The sequence below is a fragment of the Chaetodon auriga genome, chromosome 14 (assembly GCF_051107435.1).
Source record: "Chaetodon auriga isolate fChaAug3 chromosome 14, fChaAug3.hap1, whole genome shotgun sequence".
NCBI classification, from domain to species: Eukaryota; Metazoa; Chordata; class Actinopteri; order Chaetodontiformes; family Chaetodontidae; genus Chaetodon; species Chaetodon auriga.
In genome coordinates this window covers 837,501-856,795 of record NC_135087.1, presented here as the reverse complement: position 1 = coordinate 856,795, position 19,295 = coordinate 837,501, and the positions used below count along the sequence as shown (strand labels likewise).

The 19,295-nt window shown below is 46.8% G+C and overlaps 1 protein-coding gene across 1 annotated transcript in view; it reads right to left on the bottom strand.

Annotated features, from left to right (window-relative positions):
* Positions 1 to 256: 256 nt before the first annotated feature.
* ehd4 (EH-domain containing 4) overlaps positions 257 to 19,295 on the bottom strand; it is a 22,711-nt gene continuing 3,672 nt past the window's right edge. The window contains exons 2-8 of the mRNA XM_076748045.1: positions 18,419 to 18,595; positions 15,230 to 15,327; positions 9,188 to 9,354; positions 8,960 to 9,093; positions 7,522 to 7,633; positions 4,498 to 4,662; positions 257 to 3,147 (exon numbers count right to left, since the gene is read on the bottom strand). Coding sequence (XP_076604160.1) covers positions 2,590 to 3,147; positions 4,498 to 4,662; positions 7,522 to 7,633; positions 8,960 to 9,093; positions 9,188 to 9,354; positions 15,230 to 15,327; positions 18,419 to 18,595 — 1,411 coding nt within the window. The 3' untranslated portion in view covers positions 257 to 2,589. The remainder of the gene's footprint in view (positions 3,148 to 4,497; positions 4,663 to 7,521; positions 7,634 to 8,959; positions 9,094 to 9,187; positions 9,355 to 15,229; positions 15,328 to 18,418; positions 18,596 to 19,295) is intronic.

Here is a 19,295-nt window from a genome sequence, read left to right as displayed (position 1 = left end):
ATCAACCGAAGATACGCTCGTTTTATCCTGAAGGGCTCTGAACTGACGAGGCACTGATGGGAAATGTGCAAACGTAGCTCCGAAATCTGAGCGAATGCCTTTGGAGGCCTGTATATTAACATTAGCTAACGAAGGCGTGTTAGTGTGAAGTGTTCAGACCGAACGCAGAGGCAGCGTGTGAAAAGTCACACAAAGGAAAAGACTGTAATTCATCGTGCAGAGATGAGTAAAAATAAAGCACTGGAGGAGAAAAAAGTCCTCAAACACACAGCTGGCGCGTACGATGCTAGCAGCTGTAGCTATGGCTAACGTCTGCGAAGAGAAAAAACACGCTGGCTGTCAGATTTACAGCAATAAGGCGAGGTGGTAATACGATGGAGACTGAAGGCACCTGCAGAATTCAGAGCATCGTCCTGCAGCTCATGTCTGGATCTGTTGGCGTCAGGCAGCTGCTTTGACCAAAGACGCAAACGCATGAAATAAACTCCTCGATTCATTTAAAGGCACATTCAGAGCAGGACTCACGGCTGCTTCTGTCACTTTCATCCACTCATTTTATCATCTTCTGAGAGCAAATTCAAAATGTTTTTGGAATTTTCAACTGACTGTTGGCTAAACTCCTCCCTCTCACATCGATTGTCCAACAGTGTGTTCATCTGCTCAAACGTAAGCTGCTAATGTTAGCATGTTCGTCTGACTAGCTTACTGCCTACAGTAATCTAAGGTTACCTCCAAGAGTTTAGGCTAACATTCACGGAAATTTACACTTCAGTGTCCGGACCAAGAACTCAAGGAAGCATTTTCAACCAGCAAATAGAGCTAACGTTAGTTTAATTAGCCAGCTAGCTGCAGCTAAAATCAGCAGTTGACCGACACCGGAAAGAAAAAGCTGCTTTTGTGCAAAGATTGACAGGCATAGCATCGTTAGCTTAGGGTGGTGGTTTAGCCAATGGTCAGTTAGATATTCGTAGATTTTGATGTGGATATTTACTTTTGGGTTAATTTATACTGATGTAAGTCGTGTTTTAAAGATTTTCTTTTTGTAACCGTGCAGACTATATGGCCAAAAGTATGTGGACACCACTGGTCTGCTTCTTTCTGATTTCTTAATGCTATAAACGACCAAAGATGCCTCAGACGACGTTCGTTCTTTCAGCTTTGTGTCACAGTTCAGAGGAGAGGCAGCACTTTAATTCACTGTTTTAGGAATATTTATGTGTCCACATACTTTTGGCCATATTCTGTATTTTCTGCTTTGTTTTGGACCATGTAGGAAACAAATCTTCTCGTTTTAACACCAGAGGTTTTTTTTTTTTTTTTTTAGCTCCAAATAAAGCTGTTTCCATAAAGAGGAAAGTATGCAGGCGGCAGGGGTCAGAGGTCACTGTCTCTCCTCCTCTCAGCTGCCGTTTACAATGTGAGGAAACCGACAGACTGTCCACTGCAACACGTTCAGGACGCTGTCCGTCCCGGAGGACGAGTTAACGGCGAGCAGCAGCAGCAGAGCGAGCACTCATTTCCAGTCTGTCCTCCTGACTGTGTGCTGTTCAAACAGAAAAGACTCTGACCTTCGACCTCTGACGACCCCGTGTCCTGGCTCTGCTTCTGAGTCACGTGGCGAAGGCGGTAAGTAACCGTTTCCTGACCTAAAACGTGGACGTTAAGGCGACGTCTTTAAAAAACAGTGAAACCGTCCAATCAAATAATGATAAATCTGATAGCTGATCAATCATTTGAGTCATTTATAATGTCAAAATCATAAAACATTTGAGGGATACAAATGACAATTACATGTCTAAAAATATCAAATTTGTTAAGTAGTTTTGAATATATTTGGAGTCTGTCATTCAGACATTACAAGATGAATTTAAAGAAATGGATTATCTGCATGATGTTGGATCACAGGTGGATTAAATCTGAAGGTTAACAAGGTCATCGATCCGTTTAAACCTTTGAAAACTCTTCCATCAATAGAAACAGCCTCAACAGCTTCACAGGGGTTTTACTTTGGAAACTGAGGAAGAACCAGGAGGAAGAGCGCCAAGCAGTTCACATCCGGTCAAGATGACGCTGGTGACCATTTCGGTCAAGCTGCTCCCATTCAGACACACAGAGGCTTTATATGAAGGAACATTAAGACAGGAAGTCGGTTAAATATCCAGATGTTTCTAAAACACAACCTCTTTCAAAATAAAAGTGTCCAAATTAAAGCAGAATCAGTAAAATATGCAGCTACATCATCATTTCTTCTTCTTTGGTGCCTTTAAAGCAACTGAATTGTAGAATATATAAAATCTTACCGAAATAAAAGCATAATATTTTGACCTTTGTAGCGTTATCAGTCACTTAGTTTGTCTGCTGGCCGGTTATTTGAACGTGTGATTAGCGATTGAGTTAGGTCATCATGGCGGCATGCTCCTCGTGTGTGAATCCTAAACTTTAACATCTGACCTCCAGCAGCTGTGAGCTTGCTGATTGGTTCTCCTGTTAGTCTGAACAACAGCAGCAGAAATGTTGATTTTTTACATGTGGACCTCTTCTCAGCTCAGCCAGCGTCTTTGGTGGCTCGCTCGGTGCCCTTTTGGCGCTCTAGTCCTCGCTGTGGTTGTACAGGGCGTCTGCGGTGGGGTTTTTGCGGTGGGATGGCGGCACCAGGTGGTTGGGCAGCTCGGTGGGCAGCTCGTAGCCCTCCAGTTTGATCTTGATGAGGTGCTGAGCGAGCGCGAACTCCTCGTCGTCCAGCATGCCGTCGTGGTCGCAGTCGGCCAGCTTCCATATCTTCCCCAGCACGGTGTTGGGCAGCCGCGAGTTCATCATCTCCTTCTTGGCGTTGACGCCGGTGATCTTGCCATTAACGGGCATCAGCGTGTAGAAGAGCTCGTCGTAGCGGTGCTTCTCGCGGCTGACGATCCAGTCCTCGGCGTCGGCCCCGGCACTGATGCCCTCGCCGTAGCCCTGACCGAAGGGTCCGTCCTGGGAGCCCTCGAAGGCGCCGCCGGACACCATGGCCGGCGGCTGCTTGGACTCCTCCTCGCGGATCATCGCCATCAGAACCGCGATCTTTGTGGCCAACATCTTGTCCACCGACTCGATCAGCTTCATCTTCAGAGACGGAAACTTACTGAAGTCGTAGTGCTGCAGCATGTCCTGCAGGAGGAGACACAGAGCGAGTTTCAGAAGCCTGATCCAACACTGACAGTCTGTTACCCAGCTTCATGTGGAAACACAGAAAACATGTCTGAATATTAGTACAGCTGTTTGAGCTTCTTATGGCTTCTTTGAAGACAAAAAGCTTCTTCAAACTCAAAGAAAGTTTGCATTATCATCATGTTGTGAGACACTGCGACAGACCAAGACCAGAAACAAAACAACCTTAAAAACCAGTGAATAAAACGTCGCAGAGAAACAAAAACTGTCCTTCAGGTTGTTCATCCAATCACAGCAGGATGACCTCACAGGTGAGCAACGATTGGCTGAGACCTGAACCTGAAAACATTAACTCGACACACGATGAGCTGCAGCCGAGCTGAGAATCAAACCTCCTGCTTTCTGCAGCTGGACGCAGTGTCCTCTGCTGACCTCTGACCTCTGAACAAGAACACAGCACACGAGACGGCAGGAGGATCCAGATACGACACCGAGTGTGTGTGAGTGTGTGAGTGTGTGAGTGTGTGTGTGTGTGTGTGTCCTGAGAGTTCACATCTCACCAGGGAACTGAAAAATGTGAAACATCCTGTCTCACCAATGATCCAATAAATACAAGTGTAGCTGGGGAACACACACACACACACGCACACACACACACACCTGCAGTGCAGCATCTCTACAGGCCTGACAGAGCAGCTGCACAGAGCGTGTGTGTGTGTGTGTGTGTGTGTGTGTGTGTGTGTGTGTGTGTGTGTGTGAGTGTGTGTGTGCGTGTGTGTGTGTGCGTGTGTGTGAGTGTGTGAGTGTGAGTGTGAGTGTGTGTGTGTGTGAGTGAGTGTGTGTGTGTGTGTGTGTGTGTGTGTGTGAGTGTGTGAGTGAGTGTGTGTGTGTGTGTGTGTGTGTGCGTGAGTGTGTGTGTGTGTGTGTGTGTGAGTGTGTGTGTGTGTGTGCGTGAGTGTGTGTGTGTGTGTGTGAGAGTGTGTGAGTGTGCTCAGTGACAGCGCTCACTTCTCTCTGTGACATCAGTAAAACTAAAAAATGTGTTTACTTTCATGTGAAGATCAGTTTGTTCTCGGACAAACGTGACGTCTGCGCGATGAATCACCGTGAATGAATGAATGAATCATCCATTCATCCCTCCAGCGGTGGAAGAAGTATTCAGATGTTTTACTTCAGTAAACGTACTAATACCACAGTGTAGAAATACTCAGTCTGGTACTCACTTATCGCAGTACTGACTGTGTGAACTGTTGGTGTAATCCTTTTGTCCTGAAGCACCATGGGAGAAAATCATCTCATTCTGAGTGATGTCACTCTGATGTCTGATGTCACTTCCTGTGGCGTCCGTACCTGCATCTTGGTGACGTTGGGGAAGTCTCCGGGGCTGATGTGATGCTCCCTCTGCAGGATGGTATAGATCTCCGGCAGCCTCATGATCAGCTCCTCCTTCTTCTTCTCCCGCCCGAACAGAGACGGCATCTCCTTCTTCAGGTAGCTGATGATGTAAGCGTGCACCTGCAGGAGGCGAGAGACGATTTTAAACTGGAGGAAACGAGCGAGCTGAAGCAGCTGATGATGATCCTGCTGCTGTATGATGGACAGAAGAGTCAACAACTGCGGTTTTTAACAATCCTTTCAGTTTTTAAAGTCAAAATCGATGCTTAAATCTTCGTATGTTTTTCACGCTGGTGTCTGACCAACATGATGTCACTGTGACTTCCTGGAAAACAATAAAGAAATATCGATGACTCGTCTGTAATCAGGGGGCGGGGCTTGATTACAAGACAAAAACACAACTTTCTCACACAGATTTCTAACTTCATTCACTGTTTCGGGTGAAATTGGATCAAAACTCATTTACAGCGTTTTCGTGATTGAGAGTTAGCTTTCTGTGTTGCTAAAGTAACCGCTAACCGCTGCTGACTGTAGCTGTCGGTGGCTAGTTAGCCGTGCAGCTAGCAGCTTTGTTAGCTGACTCAGCACTGAGCGGCAGAAGCCAAACCCAACAAGAGAACCACACACACACACTCTCTCTCTCTCTCTCTCTCACTCACTCACTCACTCACACACACACACACACACACACACACTCTGTGACCCCCCCCCCGCAGTCAGACCTCAGCTGAGCTTCGTTCAGCATCGACTGTGTTTATGCAGCAGTTTCCTCCATCACACAGACGACGTTACATCACTTCCAGATCAAAAAGATCAACTTCAGACTGAACATGTCCTCCTTTCATTTAAAGCCTGACTAATTTAACTCTTAATCACTTAAAATAACTCCTGTGATGCATTTTCATTTCCATCATTCCAAACTTTTCATCATCATCATCATCATCATCATCATGCTGTCGAGACGTCTCAGTGTCCTCTGTGGACCAATGTGCTGAAAAAGGCATTGAGCAGACGAACAGTGAACAATCAGACAGTCAACAGAGAAAAAGAGGAGAAGCTCCACGAAGTCTTTGCTCCTGTTTTAACAGAAAGAGGAGCTGCAGGCTGGACCACACCGAGGAGCTTCAGCAGACTGAGCGGCGCCGGGTCAGAGGGTGAACGACGCTGCTGCAGATGAAGAGGAGGAGGAGGAGGAAGGAATGTAGGAGGGCAGCGAGCCATCAATCCTTCATACTGGCCCAAAGCATTATGGGAGGTAAAAGAAAGGAAGGAAGGAAGGGAGGCAGGGAGGGAGGCAGGGAGGGGGTATAAAAGGAGGCATGAGGTCATTGAAATTCTGAGTGCTTCAGTGTCATTAATCAATAGTTAACAGAAGGAGGAAGAAGCGAAGAACAGGCGAACAGACGAGCGGAGACGACGAGGAGCGGCGGCCTGGACCGGACCAGCGTGGACCAGGACCTCCACAGTGCAGCGGCCCCTCCACGCCGAGGACGGACATGACGGCTGCCAAGTGCGAGAGAGATGTGGTGAAACGACGGCGACAACCTGAAGACACTTTTCAGATCTTCAACAAACCCTCAGAGAGAGGAACCAAAGTGTGTGTGAACAGCAAAGGGCTGCAGGATTAAAGTGAGAGTTAAGACGGGCAGAGGTCACTCAGGGTCAGCAGGCACAACTGGGAATGCTGGGTAATCTCACATGGTCATGTCTGTGTGTGTGTGTGTGTGTGTGTGTGAGAGAGAGCTGCCAGATTCCTGTTTGTCTGGTTGAATCAGGAAACACTTCAGTGGTGATAAGAACACCAGAGACATAGCTTTCTGTGTGTGTGTGTGTGTGTGTGTGTGTGTGTGTGTGTGTGTGTGTGTGTGAACCTAAACGCTGCCAAAAACAACAAGCTCTAACCAAAGAAGTCATTTCGTATTCAAACTTCCTTGTTTTCATGTTTTCGGGCATTTTCTTGAAATGATTTTGAGAATCTGGAATCAAAAACATGATGTGAGGTCGTTTGTTTTTGTTTGTTTTCATCTGGTTTTGATTGGAAACAGGATCAATAATCTGACCTCAGGGTCAGACGTGTTTCTCCAAGAGATCTGCTGCAGCTGCTGACGATAGAGAGAAACAGAGGGGGGTGAAGGAGGTGAAGGAAGTAAAGGAAGGAAAGGAAGTGAAGGAAGGAAAGGAAGTGAAGGAAGGAAAAGCAGTGAAGTGACGCAGTGTGTAAAATAAGTGAAGGAAGTGAGAGTTAAAGGACATGGAGTAAGTGAAGGAGGTGGAGGAGGTGGAGGAAGTGGAGGAAGTGGTGAAGAGGGTTGTGCAGGTTAAGAACGGTGAAGGAAGTGATGTGAGCAGAGTTCCAGAGTTGAAAACATCATCACTCCTGATGTCGTGATGATGTTTCCTGGAGGAAGTCGTTTCCTTCAGGAACCAAGCAAAGCCTTCACCTCCACCCTCAGAGCAGGCTGACGGAGGAGCTTCAGCTCCACACACACTTCAAACGGACTCAAACCGTGACGGAGCCTCACAGGAAGCTGAGCTCACGCGGCCGGTCTAAACACAGATCCAGGATCAGTTTCGCTGCATCTTTAAATCTGCTCTCACTTCTGTTTTCTGCTCGTCAGAAAGCAGAAGCTTCTTTCCTTTCCTTCGTTTCCCTTTTCAAAACAAAACTCTGAGGAGCAAATGTTTGTTCAATGAACTCGGCGAGTGTTTCGTTTCTGTAACAACAAACGAGAAACGTGAAGTAAAACAGCCGGCGAGGAGCTGTCTCCAGATCAGCTGCTGTAATGAATCCAGTCTGGAGGGGCTAACAGTTTCCCTCTGCGCCCAGTCTTTGTGCTAAGCTAGGCTAAACACACCCAGGACCCGCTCCGTGAGAGGTCAATGTGAAACATGTGATCAAATTTCCTGACTTGGTTTAGTTAGTTCAGACCGGACGCTTCGGCGCCGCCTCCTAACTCAATGTGTCACTTCCTGTCTCACCTTGGCCAGCCTCGCTCGTTTGATCAGGTCGTTGAGTTTACGCAGCGCTGCGTTTCTCGGAAGACTCTGGATGTCCCTGAACAGGTCCTGAGACTCCGCCTCAAACAGACGCCTGGGGAGGAAGTGAATGAATGAATGAATGAATGAATACACACAAATCATGAAAGAATTAATAAAGACATGAGTGAACAAATGAATGAACAGATGGAAGATGAAAGATGTTCATGTCGGAATAAATGAATGCAAAAATGAATGAATGAATGAATGATGGATGAATGAATGAATAGTGCTGTATTTTGTTCATTTAGATGAATAAATAAATGAATGAACGAATGAACTGGGCTGTTCTCTGACCTGTTCTCTGTGTTCTGCAGGGGTTTGAATAAATGAATAAATGAATGAATGAATGAATGAATGAATGAATGAACTGGGCTGTTCTCTGACCTGTTCTCTGTGTTCTGCAGGGGTTTGAATGAATGGATAAATGAATGAATGAATGAACTGGGCTGTTCTCTGACCTGTTCTCTGTGTTCTGCAGGGGTTTGAATGAATGAATGAATGAATGAATGAATGAATGAACTGGGCTGTTCTCTGACCTGTTCTCTGTGTTCTGCAGGGGTTTGAATGAATGAATGAATGAATGAATGAATGAACTGGGCTGTTCTCTGACCTGTTCTCTGTGTTCTGCAGGGGTTTGAATGAATGAATGAATGAATGAATGAATGAACTGGGCTGTTCTCTGACCTGTTCTCGGTGTTCTGCAGGGGTTTGAATGAATGGATAAATGAATGAATGAATGAATAAATGAACTGGGCTGTTCTCTGACCTGTTCTCTGTGTTCTGCAGGGGTTTGAATGAATGAATGAATGAATGAATGAACTGGGCTGTTCTCTGACCTGTTCTCTGTGTTCTGCAGGGGTTTGAATGAATGAATGAATGAATGAATGAATGAACTGGGCTGTTCTCTGACCTGTTCTCGGTGTTCTGCAGGGGTTTGAATGAATGGATAAATGAATGAATGAATGAATGAATGAATGAACTGGGCTGTTCTCTGACCTGTTCTCTGTGTTCTGCAGGGGTTTGAATGAATGAATGAATGAATGAATGAACTGGGCTGTTCTCTGACCTGTTCTCGGTGTTCTGCAGGGGTTTGAATGAATGGATAAATGAATGAATGAATGAATAAATGAACTGGGCTGTTCTCTGACCTGTTCTCTGTGTTCTGCAGGGGTTTGAATGAATGAATGAATGAATGAATGAACTGGGCTGTTCTCTGACCTGTTCTCTGTGTTCTGCAGGGGTTTGAATGAATGAATGAATGAATGAATGAATGAACTGGGCTGTTCTCTGACCTGTTCTCGGTGTTCTGCAGGGGTTTGAATGAATGGATAAATGAATGAATGAATGAATGAATGAATGAACTGGGCTGTTCTCTGACCTGTTCTCTGTGTTCTGCAGGGGTTTGGCCCAGAAGGAGCCCAGATAAACTCTCACCACCTCCGGAGTGTTGATCACCTTCCCCAGTGACCACATGAGGGCGCCGTACACCCGCATCAGCTGCTGCGTGTCCACCTGAGAGCACAGGTGAGGAGCAAGAAGTTATTTTCTCATTCTAACGATGACGAAGCCGTTCACAGCCAGTCTTCATCACCCTGCGTCGTGCTACCTGGTCGGCCTTGTTGAGGACGACTCGGATCTTGTCGTCTTGTCCTTTGAAGGCTTTGATGGCCTCCGAGAACTCGTCCGAGATGTCCAGTTTGTGAGCGTCGAACAGCAGAATGATCCGGTCCACGCGCTCCCCGAACCAACGCAGGACCTCCGCAAAGTCATAGCCTGCAGACGGACATGGGAGCGTCAGCGTTATCGCATCATGTCAAGTGACTAAATAACTAATCAGCAAGTAATCTGATAATCGATTGATCATTTGTCAAACAAAAACAGTGTAAAAAGCCAAATATCTGGTTCAGGCATCACAAAGCTTCAGACACCTGATGTCACAGAGTAAACAACCAATCAGATCGATGGAAGTGACAGCCGGCTGCAGCCCAACAAGGCGCCGCGTGTCAACGCCATAAACCGTCTCAGGTGAACTCACTTTGTCCTGAACACGTGAAGCAACAGTTCAGTCTTCTCACAAACACAGACTGGAAGAGGCGGGAATCGAACCACCGGCCTCCTGAGTGCTGGACGACCTGCTCTACCTGCTGAGCCTCCACAGCTGCAGCTCATGTAACCACTGGATGTAATCAGTTACTCTGATGAAACTGTGTTTGTACAGAAATAACCTTCAGCTGAAGAGTCAACACAAGCACAACAGAGACAGAGGACACTGAGGACATACGAGCTGTGTGTGTGTGTGTGTGTGTGTGTGTGTGTGTGTGTGTGTGTGTGGCTCCTCTGACACTGGGTGACACTGAGCTCTAAACTGGAAACAAACGGACACAAAAGGAAAACTGGACTGATGCTTCCTGCTCAGATCTCTGCTGTCTTCAGATCTCCTGACTTTGTGGATCTTTTTACTCGCCGCTGATTCAAATCACAACAATGTCAAGGATCTTCTCTTAAGATGTCTGAAAAGGTTGAAACTGCATTAAAACTGATCCCAGAACAGTTCTCTGTGTGAAACACCTGATCTGATCCTCTCTGACACAAACTGACCTGAAATCAGCTCAGAGTCAATATATTTAATGTTCTTCATTGATTTCTGTAAATATCTCTTATTGTGAATCTGATGCAGCAACACGTTTCACAGACTGAAAGATGTGGAACGCTCCAAAAACACCTGTTTGGAACATTCCACAGGTAAACAGGCTGATTGGTAACAGGTGAGAGGATCATGATTGGGTATGAAAGGGGCATCCTGGAAAGACTCAGTCGTTCATAGAGGATGGAGCGAGTTCACCACTTTGTGAACACACTTTTGTGTGTGTGTGTGTGTGTGTGTGTGTGTGTGTGTGTGTATAGGAGATTCATACAATAGCATCACGGCAGCTGCTCACCTTCTGCGTCAGATTTCAACCTCATTGTTTAACATGGAGGAGCTGCTGTCCACACCCACAACATCACTGCAGGGCAACACACACCTCCGAGTGTTTGTAGACCCACACACACACACACACACACACTTTCCAACATGGCGGCCAACCCTTTTCATCTGGCAGATAAACAGCACAGTGACCCCTGCTCTCCATCGACTCCATCAGATCCAGTCTGAACCTTTACAGTGAAACAATGTTCAGTGTGAATTTTCCTCATGATAACCTGTTTCCACTTCTTATAAGCTGTGTGTGATTAAAACTGTGATGATTTAAACTGTGGTGGCCTGATTTAAACTGTGTTAGCCTGATTTAAACTGTTAGCCTGATTTAAACTGTTTTAGCCTGATTTAAACTGTTAGCCTGATTTAAACTGTCTTAGTCTGATTTAAACTGTTAGCCTGATTTAAACTGTTAGCTTGATTTAAACTGTGTTAGCCTGATTTAAACTGTTAGCCTGATTTAAACTGTGTTAGCCTGATTTAAACTGTTAGCTTGATTTAAACTATTAGCCTGATTGAAACTGTTAGCCTGATTTAAACTGTTTTAGCCTGATTTAAACTGTTAGCCTGATTTAAACTGTCTTAGTCTGATTTAAACTGTTAGCCTGATTTAAACTGTTAGCTTGATTTAAACTGTGTTAGCCTGATTTAAACTGTTAGCCTGATTTAAACTGTGTTAGCCTGATTTAAACTGTTAGCCTGATTTAAACTATTAGCCTGATTGAAACTGTTAGCCTGATTTAAACTGTTAGCTTGATTTAAACTGTGTTAGCCTGATTGAAAGTGTTAGCCTGATTGAAAGTGTTAGCTTGATTTAAACTGTTAGCCTGATTTAAACTATTAGCCTGATTGAAACTGTTAGCGTGATTTAAACTGTTAGCCTGATTGGAACTGTTAGCTTGATTTAAACTGTTAGCCTAAAAGGGTAAAAGGTTAAATTCTTTCATCCGGTAGCTGTGATGTAAATGTGTGTTGTCATGTGATGTATGGGGCCCTGATGAAAGGTGCAGGTCTGATGACAGAATTCTTCATACCTGAAGGTTTGCTGCCATGTTTGACCTCTTCACTCTCATATGAATGAATGAATGAATGAATGAACCAACCAGGCTTTTTACTCTTACTGTGGACAATCAGCAACGTTGGTTTCGTCCCTTCATGAATAAATGATGTGTGATGGTGTCAGCACTGAGTCCCTACAGCTTCAGGTTACACCTGCAGGCTCAGGTGTTTGGCTCAGGTTTGTCCCAAAGGACGTGATGCTGTGTGAGCGAGTGAGCGAGTGAGTGAGTGAGTGAGCGGTAAGTACAGTCATCAGCCGGGAAACTTCCTGCACCTGTGAGACTCATTACAGCCAAATGCCGGCCAGAAAGCACACCTGAGAGACGGATTCAGAGACGTCTCCTGCTGCGTTTCACAGGAGGAGTTCCTCAGACAGGAGGCGTGACTGTCCTCTGCTCGCTCCATTACAAGACCACGGATTACTTCACATGTTCCACTTCCTGTTCGAACGGAAACACCTTCAGTCTAACAATACTGCTTCCTCTTCAGCGCTGTAACGCGCTGTGGAAAAAACCTGAGCAGAGTCCAACAGAGGAAACACAGGAGTGAACCAACGGAGACTGGGCAGGTGAGTGGCGGCGCTCACTGGGCGGCGGCAAATAATCCAGCAAATACACAGAATTCCTCAAATGCTCAAAACAGTGACACAGAGGAAGTACAGGCTGCAAACAGGAGCAGCTGAAGACATGCTAGACTGACGGATGATTGAAAAACTCCAGCGAACATGCAGCTCGTTCATGTATGTGTGGACTTTCATCACATCAGCAGCTCATGTTAGCGAACAGAAGAACAGAAACGGCTTCATTTCTGCTCAAACGAGGACGTTCTGAGAAAAACACCATCATGATGATGGTGTTTTTCTAAGAGACGGTTCCTGACAAATAAATTTAAAGGACCATGTGAACAGTGTGAAAACACATTTACTGGACATGGTTAGCTTAGCTTAGCATAACATCTGGAAGCAGGGGAAACAGCTAAAGTTCAAAGTTGAAAAACATCTGATTAACAGCTGACTGCTTTATGTTACCTTTAACTTAAATAAACACTTCATATACAAAAAAAATGGCCGCTGTGACAGAACAGTCATGTTCCTGCAGTGATGTAACGATGGTCACTGAGTTCACTCGCTGGATCAGACTGATGGTGGAGACCAGACCAGTAAAACCAGAAACCTGGACTGGAGCGGGGCGGGCGGGAGCAAGGAGGACAGAGCGGGGGGAGGAATGGAGGGATTATTGGCTGAAAGCTCAGGGCGACGAGTCGAGCTCAGATTTAAGATTTAAGAATTGACTGTAAGAAAGGCTGAAATCCAACAATGAGTCACGGACAAACAGAAGAGAAATGAAGAGATGACGTGAAGGAAAGAGGAGAGGAGAAATGAAGAGAGGAGAAAAGAGGAGAAAGGAGGAGAAATGAAGAGAAAGGAGGAGAAAAGAGGAGAAAGGAGGAGAAATGTGACTCAGATGCAGGAAGGTAAAGAGAAGTGCAGAGAGGAGTGATGAAGGAGAAAGAAGAGAACAAAGAGTGAAGGGAAACGACGAGGAAAAATGAAGCAATGTCACCAAACATGTGACAAACATCTCGACCTTCCACGCTCTGCGGCGTCGTCTCGAACGGATGACGACCACGAAGCGTCGCGCTGCAGTCAGACTCCACCTCCGCTGACGGCGGCCTGGCAGCACATCAGTCTGACTGCAGCGACGGAGGCCAAGCGGGCAAAGAGCAGCTCCACCCTGCAGACGATCTGCTGCCAAACATCCAACTGTGGAGTTTCCACAGAACACGACAGCTCCAACACCACGGTTCAGGCGGCGCCGTCTCACACGCTGACGGCCGCTCTCCAAACAACGACGGGGTTACATGTTACCAGTTAGTCACATTCCACACCTGGCAAAGCAAACATGTGGGTCTCACACACACACACACACACACACACACACACACACACACACGTGAACTTTCTGATCAAACATGTTGAATGTTAATGAGCAGAAGCTGCGATCTGACTGAAGCTGCAGCGGCAGAGTTTCATCCGTCAGTGATGCTGCTGACGTCAGCCTGCCTGTGTGTGTGTGTGTGTGTGTGTGTGTGTGTGTGTGTGTGTGTGTGTGTGTGTGTGTTGAGTCACAGTTGGCCTGTTGTACGTCTTCAGGAGGAATTCAGCCTCAGCTGAGCAGCTCTAAATGCTTCCAGATGGAGGGAACGCCCCACCGCCGCTTCCTGTGGCCCTCCATCCCTCCCTCTAATCCTCCACCCATCCCTCCGTCCCTCCACCCCTCCACCCGTCCAGCTGAGGCTTTAAATTGATGCTGTCATCCAGGCTGACTCAATAGGAGAGCAACAGGGACGTTTCAGCGCGGAGTGAGATGTTAGCTCTAACGTAAAGCAGAGACCTGCTGAGGCGGCGTTTCAACGCTGCTGGTTCTGACTGCAGGAACCTTAAAAACTCTGATCCCATAACGATCGAACCAGCTGTCTGAGCTCAGCAGAGCGAAGGGCTCTTCTCTAACGAGCGTTCAATAAAGCAGCAGCCACCAAACAAAGAGCTGAGGATGAACTGAAGCTGCAGTTCCTCTAACGGCCACTAGATGCTGGTCCAAACGCTGCGTCTGTGTCCTCTTACGTAATTCTTATTCTGTGTTTTTAACTCACGTGACTTAAAAACTATTGATGTTACATGTAACAGTCATATGTTACAGGCGTGTATATTTCATGAGGGACCCTTTAAAAACATTATTATTGATCATACGTCAAACCATAATTAGTGATGCAGTTTACGGGCTGAACGCTGTGATGATTACAGCCTCCATCCTCTCGCTGCATCTGCAGGTTCTTCTGATTAAGAAGTCATTCAAACATGGCGTCCGTCGGCGTCCGTCCTCGTCCTGCTCGTCTGCCTGCAGGTTTGAAGCAGCTTCAGCAGATGTTTCCTCCTGAGAATCAAACTGATCAGTGCAGAGCGCAGACAGACGTCACAACAGAGAGGGACGACCTGCACTGAGGACGCTGCCTTCATCAGGACGCTGTGCTGGGACGCGTAACACACCGCAGGGACAGACCCGGCACACACACTGAACGATGCACTCAGATGATCCGTCACCCTGATCCTCCATCGGCCTTCAGGCTCTCTGCTTTCAGATCTGCATTTCTAAAGTCTGTGGTTGGAAACCAGCAGCGGCAACGTCCATCAGAGGAAACAGACGGAGAGACAAACAGGAAGCGAGAGACACGAGGGACGGAGCATTTCACAAGAACGCTGTGCTGCGTCTAACGGTTACAGTTGGTCCTGAGGGGGGCGCCACAGGGAGCGCCACGAGGTCAGCGAACCCTGAGGGAGGTACCAAAGGAGGTACCAAACGTCACCACGAACCTCAGCCTGGATCAAAGCCGTCGACTGACGGACGCCACGCAACAACATCGGCACCACAAACACACCGTGACCTTTGACCTCTGCTGGCTGGAAGCTGCTCTCAGTTCAGTCTGCAGTTAGACTGAACGAGGAGGCTTCTGGATCCCAGCAGGCCGACTCGGTACAATATGAGGAAGTGAAAGAATCTGAAGGACGATTACACCACACACACACACACACACACACACACACACACACCATACCTCTACTGATTCGTTGTTTCTCTCCAGACAGGATACCAGGAGTGTCGATGATGCTGATGCTCTGAAGGACCTGATTGGGCATCTGAGAACAGATGAACCTGACACACACACACACACACACACACACACACACACACACACACACACACAGGGGAGAATGAGACGGGTTTCCATCGTTTCCTTCTTCTGGACACGTTCGAGTCACAGCATCAAATCAGGATTTCAGACTTTTATTTTGGTTTCACAGAAATTCATCCGTTCATAAAAAATCATCCAGTCATTAAAAGTTTCATCTTTTCTTTTTTTGTGGGATTTTACCAGATGAGCTGAATTCTGTGTCTGTTTCTGATCAAATGAACTAAATGTGAACTCTGAAATCTTAAAATGACACCCAGGAGATCATCATCTTCATCGTCATCATCGGCGATCTTCGTCCTGTATGGTCTGAACGGTCCAGCTGTTGCGTCATGCACCAGTCGTGTGCTGTGGCGACAGCTCTGTCACATGTCTGTTATTACCCAGAATCCCCTGCCCGCTCCCGGTGTCAGTCAGGACAGATCCGTTTTTTTGGCGGAGGTGAGGCTTGTGTAATAAAGTGGGCGTGGTCAGTGTGTGTCAACAGTGTGTGTGGAGGACTGACAGACGGCTGCCGCTCATCATCCACAGGCTGATTTAAGACGTCAGATAAAACCTCCTCACACTCAGAACAGCCCACATCAAGTCGTGCTGCCTTCAGGTCGGATGAGATAATCTGTAAATATGAAACACTGAGCAGAGAAACAGGCTTCAATACTGCTTCCTGCATTTGTCAATTAACTCGTATAATAAACATCCATCATCGCAGAGCTCTGTCCTTCGCTTCATCATCTTTGATTATTGATCAGTTCAAGCACATTTTTCAAGAATAGAGTGTGTAAATACGACATGACTGTTTTTAGCCCTGATTGACGTCTGCAGGCACAGACATCAAACCTCAACGTGGAATCAACTGTAAAGACTTGAATCTATCATCATCACTTATGCTGCTCCAGAAAACATCAGCAGATTAACTGCACGCGCACACACACACACACACACACACACACACACACACACACACACACGAGACCTGTCACCTTGCTGTAAATATAAAGTTTCAGGTTAAATTTAGCCGACAGACCGCAGCAGCTCGAGGCGGGAAAAAACAAAACGGCCGCAGCGACACGTGGTGACGCACACACACTTCCCCCTGGAAACAATAACTTATCCTGGTTCCTTCATCACATCAGCACAAGATGGGATTCCTGGGTATGCCTGGGGTACACACACACACGCATGTACACACACGCACACGCACACACACACACACACACAGTTCAAGGGTCCACTTCCTTGCTGCCGCTCTTCGAAATATTTCTGGACAGAGGAAATACGTTTGGACGGAAGTGTTTTTAGCTAAATTTAAACCCTCAGTATGAACTGTGAGGTGTGTGTGTGTGTGTGTGTGTGTGTGTGTGTGTGTGCGTATGTGTGTGTATGCTTACATGTCAGTCAGAGGTGAAGAGGTCGTTTCCCAGGTTGTGAATGTTTTGAGGAAAGCAGTGACAGGACTGTGAAGAGCTGCCAGGACCAGTGTGTGTGTGTGTGTGTGTGTGTGTGTGTGTGAGTAAGTGATGATGATAGATTCAAGTCTTTACAGTTGATTCCACGTTGAGGTTTGATGTCTGTGCCTGCAGACGTCAATCAGGGCTAAAAACAGTCATGTCGTATTTACACACTCTATTCTTGAAAAATGTGCTTGAACTGATCAATAATCAAAGATAATGCACTGAAGGACGGAGCTCTCTCATGATGGACATTTATTATACGAGTTAATTCACAAATGCAAGAAATTGTATTGAAGCTTGTTTACAGATTATCTGATCTGACTGGAACGCAGCATCAGAGTGCTGCAGCGTTCATATTTACAGATTATGTTATCCAACCTGAACGCAGCATCAGAGCCAAGCAGATTAAATATGTACAGAGCAAACACAGGCGGGTTTCAGGTGATCAGAGGCGAGATTCAAACTGTACTCGTCGTGTTTGAGCTGGTGGAGAAACATGAAACGCTGCAGTCCGTCATCACAGCAGCAGGAAGTGAGAAAACATGGCGAGGTTCAGGCGAAGCGGGATGATTCTGTCGACGCTGGATGTAAGGAGTTCAGGCCTTTCAGTGCCGGGTGGAGCTCCGAGGTCTTAAATGTCCCTTCAGTCTGCAGCTTCATATTTATCTAAAGTCTCCACTGGTCTGTGTCAATAACAGTCGAGCTGCAGCCTTCAGGACGACGTCTATCTCAGAAGCACAGCTGCAGTATCAGTTCATCAGTTCATAAGTTCATCAGTTTCATTCAGCAAAGACTTCACGAGCCGCTCGATGACGGACGAGATGAGACTCGACGATCAGGGACGAGGTGGATGAGCGTCGAGCAGTGCGGATCGGAGCGTGATGGGCTCAGCACACGACAAACAGATTTTTGTTCTTGGCTAACAGAACATACCAACCGTCCATTAGAGAGCGAGAGCGCTAAAAGAGACAGGCCTCTAATTACTGATTATACGTCTGCTCGGTGCCATGAAAGCACCAGACGATGCTTCATTCAGCAGAATGAAAATAATAATGAATGAAAGACGCACAGTGAGGAAAAGGTGATTGTGACATGCTGCAGCTGATCTGCTGCCAACAGGTCAGATCACCTACAGTCACACGGCCGCCTCCACGCTGCTGCTGCTGCAGCACATCAGGACAAACTGACTCAAAATTTTCACTTCACGTCTGCCGAATTTACGAGAGGGGACGAATAATTAAGAATCTGTCATAGAGAGCATTTCACAGAGTTTATAAAGTTCCCTTTGAATCAACAACTCACAAAATGCTGTGATTTTTAAAGGGAGTCTGGGGCTGATTTGACGCCACCTTAATCTACTCATGTGCAGGTTTTGCTCTGAAGGACAGAGACCTGAACTCAGTGAGGACAACGAGACAAAACAGCAAAGGCGACATCGGATCATTTATGATCCGGATAACGAATCCAGACCTTGATCCAGGTGTAAACGAGACCAGCTGATCAGGATTCATTCAGATCCAGTTCTAATCTAATAAAAGTCATTATTTCAACATATAGCTGTGTGTATGTGTGTGTGTGTGTGTGTGTGTGTGTGTGTGTTTACCTGTTGAGGAAAGAGTTTCCGAATGCGTTGAGCTTCCTGAAAGGTTTTTTGGGGTCGACCACCAGAGCGTTGCCAGGGACAACGCCCTCGTTCTCACCGTACATCACCGCGATGAAGCCGTCGGTGGTCGGCTCTGGACCGATCCGCATCCCAGGAAAATCCTGCTCCAGCAGGTACCTGTGGGGGGACAGAGGGTGAGTTTAGTGGTGGTCAGTCAGCCCCCCCCCCCCCCATGCTTCCAGCAGTGTCTGATGTCCGCCCGTCCTTTCATCTTCACGCCGACCTCTCGTACCGTTTCCCTCGTTAAAGACAAGTGAGAGAGGAAGGAAGAGATGGAAGACGGCTGCAGCGAGTCCCTGTCCTCTCACTTCCTGCTGTGGTGGACAGACGGACGGACGTGGACATCAAACAGAGCCCATCATGACTGAATCTGACCATCATCACAGGCTAAGTTACAAGGTGGGTGACTGACATGAACCAGATCACCTGTGCAGCAGGTACGTCCATTAACTGGCCCTCGGCTCATTTCTGACCCCGGGCCCCTCACTGGAAACTTTATTGACAAAGCTGCTGTCTGACAGGAGACAGACGAATTAAAGATCAAAATAATGAAAACAAGCTGTCCTCATGTGTGGACCACGCTGAGACCTGTCTGTGGTCCTCGAGCCACCCATTGGAAAACTCTCAACTCTCGCTTGACCTCCAACAAAGAAGAAGAAGAGCGAAATATGTCGACTCTGCAATTTACTGGCAACCTGTTCCCATGATTCACTGCATTCTTTTCAGTTCCCATGATTCATAGCATTCCTCAGGGCAGGGTGGGGCCTCAGTAGTGGAACACACACACACACACACACACACACACACACACACACAC